The sequence below is a fragment of the Hyperolius riggenbachi genome, chromosome 2 (assembly GCF_040937935.1).
Source record: "Hyperolius riggenbachi isolate aHypRig1 chromosome 2, aHypRig1.pri, whole genome shotgun sequence".
NCBI lineage: Eukaryota > Metazoa > Chordata > Amphibia > Anura > Hyperoliidae > Hyperolius > Hyperolius riggenbachi.
In genome coordinates, this window is record NC_090647.1 from 35,898,643 (window position 1) to 35,912,111 (window position 13,469).

General features: G+C 46.5%; 1 protein-coding gene across 1 annotated transcript; it reads right to left on the minus strand.

Moving 5' to 3' along the window:
* Positions 1 to 12,031: 12,031 nt before the first annotated feature.
* LOC137544770 (odorant receptor 131-2-like) lies at positions 12,032 to 12,964 on the minus strand. The gene has a single exon (XM_068265860.1). The coding sequence runs from the start codon at positions 12,962 to 12,964 to the stop codon at positions 12,032 to 12,034; it is 933 nt and encodes a 310-aa protein (XP_068121961.1).
* Between the last annotated feature and the right edge of the window lie 505 nt (positions 12,965 to 13,469).

Consider the following 13,469-nt stretch of genomic DNA (forward strand, 5'->3'; position numbering starts at 1 on the left):
CTTGTACCAGTACAACAGAGTGACCAAGCAGCTCAGGGTGACCCAAACTACTAAGAATGTATAGGGGGATAAAAGAGACCAAAAATCCCTCCTACTAAAAAAAGCAAAGCTTGGTGTAATTTTCCTTCTTAAAACAGAAGCATGCCTGCAATAATTCCGCTATAAGTGAACATTTGTGGTTACCCACAATGCACTACTACTGAATATGCAAATTATCCCTCTTTGCCCTTGGTTTGATATGACACTACTTCTTCTTCTTGCTTGGACCAGCCCCTTCTTCTTGCTTGGACCGGCCCTGGGGGCAGGGCACTACTTCTTCTTCTTGTTTGAAGGTTGAGGCACTTACTCTATTATATATATAGATTTCCTTCTGTTTTAGGAAGGCAAATTATACCAAGCTTTGCTTTTTTTAGTAGGAGGCCTTTTTGGTCTCTTTCATCCCCCTATACATTACGAGTGGTTTGGGTCACCCTCAGCTGCTTGGTTACTCTGTTGTACTGGTCCAAGCCCTATCTCATACAGCCGTATCAATCCCTGCCATGTACTGATGAGGATCAGAAGTCTGAAACTGGCTGTCTACATGTAGGTTTGATATGACTGTGTAAAATGTAAAGCTATATGCTTGCTATACACATACTCTGGATGCTTGCTTGGCTTACCAAGGGGGAAAAGGGGTAATTTTCATATTTAGTAGCAGTGCATTGTGGATAACCACAAATGTTCACTTATAGCTGAATTATTGCAGATTTCCTTCTGTTTTAAAAAGGCAAATTACACCAATACAGTGTGCGGCATTGCAGGAAGTGACGACAGTGGAACGCACGATGGAACACGGAAGAGGTGAGTCATCCCCGCCCGCTGCGTCTTACTAATAGTGACGGCTGCTACTGTGCTTAAGCAGGAGGGGGGAGTGCACATGGGGGACCGAGGGGGGGGGGGGGGTTCCTGCTGAGCTTAAAGCGAACTTCCGGACTAAAAATCTACTTGGTTACTCTGTTGTACTGGTCCAAGCAACTCAGCAACACTGAAAAGGCTTGGTGTTTCTTTAACAGTTTCACAGCATCAGAACTTTGTTTTTCTTATAGAAGGCTCATTTTTAGCTGCATTTTTAGCTAAGCTCCACCCATCAAATAAAACTGCCCGGGCTTTTTTTCCCTGATGCTGTGCAAAGCATGATGGGATTTCCTATGTTGTTATTAACGTTGTCTAGCAACTGGGAGGGGTGATCAGTACACAGGACAGTTGGAACTGTGTCTCATGCTCCCTGTCACCTCCTTTCAACCAAAAAGAGGGCTGCCATCATGAAATCAAACATTTGCCTGTTCTTTTAAAACAGTATGGGTAAGAGATTATATTACCTATCTATTTTAATTAACATAACTAATGTAACTTGATGACAGAATGTTTGTTTAGGCTGGAGTTCCTCTTTAAGCTGGAGGTAGAGCACACATGGGGGATTCAGTTGAGGGGGGTCCAACCCCCCTCCCCTACCGCTGTGCCCAATACCCCCTTCCTGCCCTCTACCCTCATATGCGGCGTATGCTACGCCGCGGGTGGGCTAGTACGTAGTAAATCTTCAAGATCCGCACCATCAACATAGTATCTTTTATTAAATGTATTAAATTAAAAACATGCTAAAATAGCGTGGGTCGAAGATGACGCACAGGCGTTTCGGACTTCCACAGTCCTTTCTCAAATCTTCATGGACCCACACTAACCACTTCTCAATACAAAACATGCTTAAATACATACAAAGAGGACCACATAGAGAACTCCCTAATTAATTCAGATGAATATGCATGAAAGTAAACTCACCAATCAGGTAGTCACTGGAGCCGTGCTTAGCAAATCAGCATAAGGGAATCAGAATAACCACACAGCATAAATGGCCTAAAAAAGATACTCACTTACCCCCACTTGCTTATACCAAGATAGCAAGAACAGAGTATTATGATCATGGTATCTATGCCAATAAACCGTGCCAATAAACTAGAGACACATCCCCGTCCAGCCAGCCACACACCCGACCAATCAGAGTCCAAAAACGAGTGTTGACCAACCACAAGCCGGCGCCTACAGCCATCCACCAATCACAGCCACGCCGACAACGTCCGCTGTTACGCAGGCTTGACATCAACAGCCAGAGAACGGGCGGGTGGAGCCCTTTTGAACGACATAATCGTCCCACAAATCTAATATTAGGAATCAAAACCGTGAATTATCTGTCTCTGATCACTTTTTTATTAAGGGCCATCGCTTATCCCAGTTGCGGGTTCAGATTATAGAGGGAATACCAATTCCACGTAGAGGGGGTGACCGTCATAAATTGTTGGCATTGAGAGAGAATTTTTGGATTAAAAAGTTAGACACTTTAGAACCCAGAGGTCTTAATAGAGATTATGATCTGACCACTTTAATTTAGATGTATATTGTGGAAACAGTAAATTCGGGCGCCTGAGGCTAGTGGACAAATCGGGCGCCGCCATTCACTCCTATAATAAATATCGTTTAATGGGCGCCCGATAGGAAAAAAGGGCGCCGGAGAAAAATAACGTTTTAAAAGCGGCGCCCGGACACTTAATGTTTTATTACTGTTTCTCATGATTACACATTATTTAATGATTTATACATTTTTAAATTTTATTTTTAAACGAAAAACAGTACAATATTTTTTCCCAAACATTACTTTTAAACGAAAAACAGTACTTTTTTTTTTTTAACATTATTTTTAAACGAAAAAACCAACAGGGGGGTCTTAGGTTTAGGCACCAACAGGGGGGTCTTAGGTTTAGGCACCAACAGGGGGTCTTAGGTTTAGGCACCAACAGGGGGGTCTTAGGTTTAGGCACTAACAGGGGGGTCTAGGGGTTAGGGGTAGGTACAGGGAGGGTTACTTAGTAATTTTTTTTTTTTAACGTTATTATACGTTTCACTATTTAAACGAAAGATTAACGTTTTTACAATTGCCGATTTAATGCACATTATTTAATGATTTATAACTTTAAAAACCATTAATTTTAAACGAAAAACAGTACAATATTTTTTAAACGTTATCCATGCTTATCGTTAAAAACCCGGCGCCCTTTTTTCCCAGCGCCCCTTTTTAACGTACGCGTATATTGTATTGTTTTTTGTTTTGCAGAGTGATTGCATAACTAATTCTTGCTCTCTATTTCTCACCAGGGGACTTGTCACTGGAGGCTGTGAATTATGGATAGGTAACTATATTTTTATTCCACATTGCCTGTTTCCATGCAGCAATTACTGGGGGACGTTTGCCCTTTCCTTTCAGCTAGCCATACATTCAACGTTGTGATTCTATACCGGTGGACTAGTGTCCATTCACTTGGCAGGATGTGGGAGCCACGCCCTCGGGCGTGTCTTCTCTTTTTCCACAGTCCTGTCCGCATTGGGCGGACGCTTTCGGCGGTTTCTCTATTGGACGCTACGCTATAATAGCGTTATGCGTCCATCCAGCCGCTTGCTGTTTCTTCCACAGTCCTGCTTTTACAGGGCGGACGCTGTCGGCGGTTTTCCTATTGGACGCTACGCCGTAATGCGTTATGCGTCCATTTAGCCGCGTGTCTTTCTTTGACTACGCCAGAGACGGACGCTGTCGGCGGGAGTTTGATTGGCTAGTGGCGCATGGCCCCGCCTCTTCCCTGATTCGCTGCGGCGGCGAGACGGCGATTGGTGTTCGGGTTTTGGTCCCGCCCGTTCTCTGGCTGTTGATGTCAAGCCTGCGTAACAGCGGACGTTGTCGGCGTGGCTGTGATTGGTGGATGGCTGTAGGCGCCGGCTTGTGGTTGGTCAACACTCGTTTTTGGACTCTGATTGGTCGGGTGTGTGGCTGGCTGGACGGGGATGTGTCTCTAGTTTATTGGCACGGTTTATTGGCATAGATACCATGATCATAATACTCTGTTCTTGCTATCTTGGTATAAGCAAGTGGGGGTAAGTGAGTATCTTTTTTAGGCCATTTATGCTGTGTGGTTATTCTGATTCCCTTATGCTGATTTGCTAAGCACGGCTCCAGTGACTACCTGATTGGTGAGTTTACTTTCATGCATATTCATCTGAATTAATTAGGGAGTTCTCTATGTGGTCCTCTTTGTATGTATTTAAGCATGTTTTGTATTGAGAAATGGTTAGTGTGGGTCCATGAAGATTTGAGAAAGGACTGTGGAAGTCCGAAACGCCTGTGCGTCATCTTCGACCCACGCTATTTTAGCATGTTTTTAATTTAATACATTTAATAAAAGATACTATGTTGATGGTGCGGATCATAACAATGGAATAGACTTCCTGAGATCTGTCAATTCCGCTACAAAGTCCAGAGACATCATACTCCAAAGACAGTACAGAACCAGTAGAGGAGACAGGAAATTCTGAGTTCAGGTCCATTTTAACATAGAGCACAAAGCAAGGAGACATGGGAGCGGTGTGGGAGAGGTTTGGGAGAGCCAGATCTGCCCAATCAAAACTGGGAAATGGCCGTTCCTAACGCTAAAGTGAGTGTTTTCCAGGAGTGCTTCTCCTTCAGTTCCTTAGAGCATGGGTCCCCAACCTGGGGGCCGCGGCCCCCTGGGGGTCCTTGGGCAGATTTCTGGGGGGCCGCGGCTTCTCCCTCTCCCCCCCCCCCCACCCGCGACCGTCGCTCCTGTTACCTTATGAGCAGGCGGCCGCTTCCTTCCTTATATTCCTCCAGCCGCGGCTCTCCTCTTCACAGCATGTCGTATTACAGCAGCGCTTCCTGCACGGCTGCTGTAAGGAGCCAAGGGAGCCGGGACAGCAGTTCCCATAGTAACGGTGATGCGTATCGCCGCTACAGAAAGCCGCTACTCCGCCTCCTTCCCTTCCTTACAGTAGCCGCGCAGGAAGCGCTGCTGTAATACGACATGCTGTGAAGAGGAGAGCCGCGGCTGGAGGAATATAAGGAAGGAAGCAGCCGCCCGCTCATAAGGTAACAGGAGCGGCGGCCGAGGGGGGGAGAGGGCACCTCTGCTAGCTACACTGGGGCAGCTATACTGGGGTAACTATTGGCTACACTGGGCTAACTGTACTGGCTATACTGGGCTAACTGTACTGGCTATACTGGGCTAACTGTACTTGCTACACTGGGCTAACTGTACTTGCTACACTGGGCTAACTGTACTTGCTACACTGTGCTAACTGTACTTGCTATACTGGGCTAACTGTACTTGCTATACTGGGCTAACTGTACTTGCTATACTGGGCTAACTGTACTTGCTACACTGGGCTAACTGTACTTGCTATACTGGGCTAACTGTACTTGCTATACTGGGCTAACTGTACTTGCTACACTTGGCTAACTGTAATAGCTATACTGGGCTAACTGTACTTGCTATACTGGGGTAACTGTACTTGCTATACTGGGGTAACTATACTAACTATATTGGGGTAACTATACTACCTAACTAACTATACTGAGGCAACTATAGTCCTTATACAGGGGCAACTGTGTTAGCTACCTATACTGGGGCAACTAGACCTAGATACCTACTTACCTATATACTACACTCAAAATCAGGGAAAAGAGGGGGGGGCTGCCGCCGCCACTAACCACGCCCCCCCCCCCCCCCGCCACTAACCCCCCCCCCAGGGGGCCCCAGAGAAAAGATTGGTCGGGATAGTGGGCCCCGGGCTTAAAAAGGTTGGGGACCCCTGCCTTAGAGAGTGGCAATTCCACTATGAAGTCCAGAGACATCATACTCCCAAGACACTACAGAACCAATGGAGGAGACAGGAAGTTCTGAGTTCAGGTCTGATTTAACACAGAGCACAGAACAAGGAGACGAGGGAGTGGCGTGGGAAAGGCAGAGCTGCCCAATCAGAGCTGAAAAAGGGCCGTACGCAGGGGCGTAACAATAGACACTTCAAGGGATGCCTCCGCAGGGGGGCCCAGAAGCCACAGGGGGCCCGTGGGGGGAAAAGTTTGAGAGACTGACTAAAGGGCATGGAGAGAAAAAACATATTCTGCTCTCGCACCATTGTTATATTGACTGCACCACACAGATAAGGAATCATACACACTCTGGAATTTGTACACTGTCCCTGCTCCCTAGGGTTCGTAAAAAAACATCTGTCTCTCACTGCTGCAAAGTTCTGATGACTTCATGTACAACCTTACAAACAAAGTAGTCACATTTTGAAAAAAAGTTGTAGACTTTCGCCTTTCACTCTGAAGAGATTCCCATATTTGTAATGATCCGCTCAGCTGTCTGCACAGAAAGACAGCTGTTTGACCATTCCTTAAGTCTGAGGGCTGCAGGTCTCTGGAAAAGAGACCTGTCTTTGCTTTGCAAGTTTCAGACCTGCTCTGCTGCTGAGGAATTTGCTGCTCATAGAGGTTTGTTCCTGCTGAACTCACCTGGAGTGTCAGCCATTGCTATCTTAGTGTACTTAATTCTTGGAGAGTGCATTTTGCACTCTCACTAGTGCAGTCAGGTTTGTGTTTATCTGTATTGCCTAGTCCTGTCTTTTTGTTCTGTCGCGATTGCGCAATCGCCAGCGGCGGTTGATAGCGAATCGCTCTGTCTTGTTTGGATCGCACTAGCCTCTAGCGGTAGCGGCTGTGGATCCTTCTGATCTGTATTCTTGGAGTGTAAGCTGGAGCAGCGGTTGCTACTGGCTACCTCATCTGTCTGTCTTGTTTGGATCGCACTAGCCTCTAGCGGTAGCGGCTGTGGATCCTTCTGATCTGTATTCTTGGAGTGTAAGCTGGAGCAGCGGTTGCTACTGGCTACCTCATCTGTCTGTCTTGTTTGGATCGCACTAGCCTCTAGCGGTAGCAGCTGTGGATCCTTCTGATCTGTATTCTTGGAGTGTAAGCTGGAGCAGCGGTTGCTACTGGCTACCTCATCTGTCTGTCTTGTTTGGATCGCACTAGCCTCTAGCAGTAGCGGCTGTGGATCCTTCTGATCTGTATTCTTGGAGTGTAAGCTGGAGCAGCGGTTGCTACTGGCCACCTCATCTGTCTGTCTTGTTTGGATCGCACTAGCCTCTAGTGGTAGCGGCTGTGGATCCTTCTGATCTGTGTTCCTGGAGTGTAAGCTGGAGCAGAGGTTGCTACTGGCTACCTCACCTGTCTGTCTTGTCTGTTTGTGCTCATTTATGTTACTTGTGGCTAGTTAGAGTGGCACGCTTATCACTGGGCGCCTAATGCGCGGTGATCGTGTCTATAACGCGTTCGCTGTTGCGAATGAGTGCGGTGTTCGCGTTTAGCTAGCTTTTGTTATTTTTCTTATGTTTTGATCATTGTTTATTGCTGTGTCTTTCTTGCTACTCTTGTGCTCTGTCTTGATTCGGTCTTGTGTCACTATTTGACAATCGCCATTCTTGCGATTGCATTCCCACTTCGTTTCCGCTGTTGTGTGTTCACTGTCGCTGGGTGGTGACTAGATTGGTGGGCACACATACATTCTGTCCCTGTGCTCATTATCTCTCTTTAGGGACTATCTTGCCCTGTGTTGCTTCTCTTCGTACAATTTCCACCTGTCATCTGTGGCAGTGCAGAGGGTTTATTCCTCTGCACTCCACAGCTCCATCTGCCGGTGGGAATTCCCCTCTACTGGTGCTTTGCACCAAAAGCTGGGTTCTAACATTTGACACGCTTGTGGAGGACTTCCGCAGTGTCAGCGCACCTCTTGTGCGCTGACCACGGAGATATCCCACAATCGTTACAATATTCTTATCACACACAGGCTAATGACATTATGGTGTCTCATTACTTTTACAACACAGCAGAGCGGGTAAGATTGATGTCTGACTGTTGCTGCCTCATTTGGAGCTTGTTGTCTCATATGGAGTCCAAGATCCTGTAATAACAGTATCAATCAGTGACATTCTGAGCGTTTTGCCAAAGTTACAGTGAATATATCTATGTTCAGCATGTCATTGTTGTTCCTCCTCCATATAGCATGTGCTCTCATGTAATAAAATAATACGGCTGTCTGTGTAGATATGTACTGGGAGCAGAGCTGCAACAAGGGACTTGACGGCTGCAAGGCGCTGGAGGAAGCCCCGGGAAAGTAGATCTGGGGGTAGCATAGATTGCCTGATGTTTCCTTTAAGTCTAAGTGTTTTTATCTGCATGGGGAAAACACATTGGTCCTCAGTTTTCCTGTTCAGAAAGCGAGGGAGGTGGGGGGGCCCATCCAAAGTTTTGCAGGGGGGCCCAGTGATGTCTAGTTACGCCCCTGGCCGTACCTAACGCTAGAGTGGGCTTGTTCCAGGAGTGCCTCTCCTGCAGTTCCTTAGAGAGTGGCAACTCCACTATGAAGTCCAGAGACATCATACTCCAAAGACAGTACAGAACTAGGGGAGTAGAGACAGGAGACCCCAGGTTTGTATCCTAGGGATCACAGATGAGCACGTCATTAGTGGTGAGCACAAATTTCACATAGTCGTAATTTCATATCGAAATTCGCAATAACGATGCAAAGGCATAACCCAAAAATTCTGGAAAAATCTTAATTAATTTCATCTGTAATTGTAATCCGAAACATATTTTCTGATTACGATCATCACTGCATGTGATACAAAAAGAAACATACAAGTTGCAGTCCTGCACCATCTATGGCCATCAAGGGATAGATAAATAAAAAGGTCAATAGTTACATTTTAGCTATGTGGATCGTGGGCCTCTCTATAGTCGACTATAGAAGTGTCCACGCTCCACATAGCTCATAAGATAAGGCTTTTATCTTTGATGACTGACATGAGGAAGTGGGCAGAGACCCGTGAAATGTGTTGTCAACAGTTGAATCAGTTTTGAATAAAAATCTTTTCCAACTTATTGATGTAATTAATCTGATGAGGTAAGATATAAGAGGTAAGATATTATACAAATCTTTTACAAATTTATACCAGGCGCCTCCTACAAATCAAAAACCCTGTGTTCACTTAGTACTCACTTCCTAAGGAGTCTTCACTATCAGTAGTTTACCCACACTCAGAGAAGAGATGAGGAGAGGGACCACCCAGGTCCAGGAGGAACTGGAAAACCAAAGGGAGAAGGTCTTTTTCCCAAAGGCTCAATTTGGTGGTTGTAGGATCTGCAACTCAATTTTGTTAGTATCCATACCTTCAATTCTGATTGATCTGAAATGACCTAACAATGCTGCACCGTTGGTCTCCTGGTTTTCCTTTTGTCCTATAGGCATCTGGATTCCTGTTCTGGAATCAGAGTGACCTTGACCGTACGTGTGACACTCCCGTTTCTTGTGCATTTAAGAAGGAAGTGATCACAGCAAATCAGAGCCTAGCAAAACTGTCACATGATTACATATTTGTCTCTGAGGCATGTTATACAAGGGCAACTCTAGTGCCAAACCTTGACCCGTTCCTTAAGGGGGCCTTGAGCAGTGGGTTATAATTAAAATTGGTACTTACCTGGGGTTTCCTCCAGCCCACCGTAGGCTGCAAAGCCCATCTGCCATTAGTTGTCAGTCTCTGAGGTCAGGGAAAGCAAACTTCTCCCCCAACAGGGCCCCCTGCAACTTCTGGGCCCTCCTGCGGCTGCAACCCTTGCAGGGTCTATTGTTACGCCCCTGCATGCCACCCAGAACCTGATTACAACATTGCACCTAGCCAGTTCCCATCCCCATGGCAAGCACACAAATGGCACTCAATACCCAAGTCACACATTAACCACATTCCCCATAGTTGGCATCCATCATCTACATGGCGCCCAATACCCCTATACCTATAGCTGGCACCTAGTACTTGCACCTAGGACCCACATGACACCCAATACCCCCATAATCAACACCCACATTGCACCTAGTACACACATGGCACCAAGTTCCCCCCATTGCCAGCACTTGGCACCCACATAGGATATTGTACACCCCCATGCCTAGCAAACAGCTCCCAGTACCCAGTACAAACGTTTGTGAGCACCCACATGGCACCAAATACCCTTCATGGATCACACCCAATATCCAACCATGGTCTGCACCCACATGGCACCCAGTACCTAGCCATTATATGTGCCTAGTACCGTTGCATTGCCTGCACCCCCCAAATAGCACCCAGTACCTACCCATGGTCCAAACCCATGTGACACCTAGTACTCTGCCATAGCATACTGTACATCCTGACCCTACATGGCACTCACTACTCACTCATGTCCTGCCCACTGCACTTAGATGCTCCCAGTACCCACTCTTGGCCTGTACCCGGCACTCACATGGCTCTCTGTACCAATTAGCACTCACAAGGCACCAATTACTGTTTAGCATCATCAGCTTCTCATTCAGCACCCAATACTGCTTAGCACTCACTACAAAATAACAGCCAATATGACTTAGCATCCACTACAACTTGGTACCCACTGCAGATTGACACAGATCGTACTTTGGCACCTCAGCACCAACTGCAATTTAGCAAAAACTGGACCTTTGCATCTTGCCAGTGTATCTGAGCACCCACTTAATGCAATTTTGCACCGCACCTACTAATGCTTAGCAACCACTGCATATTGGCAACCACTTCTTCTTGGTTGCTAATCAAGAGGGACAGAGGTCTAAGTAATGATAGGTAGAGATGTTGCGAACGGTTCCTGAACCGTTCGCTGGTGAACATCTCAAAATCTTTGAGCCTTCTACTACTTCCGGGTCGCAATGACCTGGAGTAGTACGCCTGCGCTGCCTGGCGGAGCACGTCCTAGATCGCGCTCCTGTTGCCGGGCACTTTCTGCGCATGTGCGTGACGTCATGAGTGCTGTCACGCTCATGCACAGAGAGTGCCCGGCAACAGAGCAGGCGTACTACTCCGGGTCATTGCGACCCAGAAGTAGTAGAAGGCCCAAAGGGATTCGCCCGGCGAACGGTTCGGGCCATCTCTAATGATAGGCAGTGATAGGCGAGTCCACGCCTACATCAGGCTCCACCTATCACTGCTGATTCGAGGGTGGTGGAGCTAAAAGACTTGGATTTGGACTTGGACTTGAGGATCCTCGGCACGGCCCTCCCTCTCTTTCTTTCTTTCTTTCTTTTCTTTCTCTTTTAAGGTGGCCATACACTGGTCGATTTGCCATCAGATTCGACCAACAGATAGATCCCTCTCTGATCGAATCTGATCAGAGAGGGATCGTATGGCCACCTTTACTGCAAACAGATTGTGAATCAATTTCAGCCTGAAACCGATCACAATCTGTGGGGCTGCCGCTGCTGCCGCCCGCCCCCCCCTCCTGCATACATTACCTATTCCGGCCGGCGCGGGTCCCCACTGTCTTCTTCTCCGCTCCAGCTCCGCTCCGGCTACTAAACTTCCTGTCCAGGGGAAGTTTAAACAGTAGGGCGCTCTACTGTTTAAACTTCCTGCCGGGACAGGAAGTTCTGTGTAGCTCTGGAGCCCAAAGCGGAGAAGAAACGGTCTGGAGCCCGGAGCGGAGAAGAAGACCAGGGGACTCGCGCCGGCTGGAGCAGGTAATGTATTACCGCTGTATTGCGTCGGTCGTCGGGCATTCGAACAGGGCCGGGCCGAGGCATAGGCTGGAGAGGCTCCAGCCTCAGGGCGCAGTGTAGGAGGGGCGCAGAATTCATTCAACTGTCATTCCAAATTGTGTATGAAGCAGAAAGAAATAAGAAAAGGGGTTACATAGCAGTGACTGCAAGCCAGATAAATAGATATTAAAGTGTTGAGGAGGTTGTGGGCCCTGTGGTCCTCTTAGTCTAATAGCAATCAGTGTGTGACAGCTGGAGTGGGAGGGATGGAGGGGCGCACTTTGGTGTCTCAGCCTTGGGTGCTGGAGGACCTTGTCCCGGCTCTGCATTCGAACGCTGCTAACGACGCACTCCCGACCCGCCAGCGACCGAGAAAAATCTTCCGCACAGATGGGTCGCCGGGAATTAACGGGAATGATCGATTTCGGATGGAAATCGATCGTTCTGTCAGCAGTGTGCGCAGCGATTTCACAGCCGTTTCGTTCACTGTGATCAAAACGGCTGTATATCGGCGGGAAAATCGTTAGGTGTATGGGCCCCTTTATTAAAAAACTGCAAGTTTATTTTGGTTTATGTTTTTGACAGCTGCAAAAAAAGGCATGATTAATCCGTTTACGGAAGAGCTCATCCCGGATGCCGTATATAACGGGGCTGATGAACCTAGGCAAACACATGAAGAAACAAAAGTTGATGATGGGCAGCACAGCAACATAGTCTCTTAGCAGTATCTCAAAGATGCTGTAACTGTAGGCTATCATGCACAACAGGAGCTGGATGGCGTGGAGCATGACGGTGGTGCCAGCTTTGGCAGCAGAAGACTTTCTTAAGTCAATTCTGAAAGCAACTAGCATAATCTTGGTGTAGGTGAAGATGATTATCAGTCCCACCATGGAAAAAGTTGTGGCGTGGGCAACAATTCTAATAGTATTTTGTACAGAAGTGAAAACAAATGAAATTCTAGTGCAGTAAACATTTCGTGAGAAGAACAATGTATCAGTTGATAATATCAGAATTATGGTATCGCTTAGGTTCGGTAAAAGCCCTATGGTCCATATAATCGTAATGGCAAGTCGTGTTTTTTGTAAGGTGCAGAACTCTTTGTGTCTTAAAGGGAAACATATGGCAATATAACGTTCCAAGGACATGATGGCAAGGTTGTAAGGAGCAATTTTCGCAGAAGTCGAACACACAAAGACAGTAACGTAACAAAAGGATGCAGGCAATGGGGTTGGGTAATAAGCAGTGAGAAATGTGAAAAGGCTGAACTGGAGATACACCAAATCAGAAATGAGCATGTGGGCAAACAGGACATAGCGGACTTCCTGACGGGCAAGAGAACTGGTAAAGTAGATGCTCAGCAGAACTGCCATGATGTAAAGATAAATTATGAAACCGGCTAATGTGATGCCCATGAAGGTCGACTGCATAAATGTACGGCTATTGGCGCTGGCTGCCTGGGTATTATTTTGCAAGATATCAGAGATGTTTGTCATGACTCATAAGTGATGGTTGCAGAAACTGCAAGGAATAGTAAACAAAAAAAGTTAAGCGTGGTAGTCATAGCATAAAATGTATTCTAACCAATGCAAGAAGCCTTTCAAATTAAATGAACCAATTTGAGATGCTGATGAGAGATAAAGATTATGATATTGTAGATGTTGTAAACTATGATATTGTAGATATTCAGCATAACTCAGGAAGATGTGAAGGTATGCTTAGGTAAAATTAAAATAGATAAGGCACTTGGCCCAGATGTTATCCACCCCAGGGTATTAAGGGAGTTGAGTTCAGTTATCTATAGGCCACTTATCTTGTTTTCTACCATTCTCTCTTAAGTGGGTCTTTTCCTCATTGCTGGCAGATGATACCGGTGATGTTTTTCCTTTATTTAAGACAGTCGAACGATCAAACTTAGGCAACTACAGACCTGTATCTGTAAGCTTAATATCAGTGTGTAAACTGTTAAAAAGTATTCTAATGGATGCTATACGAGACTTT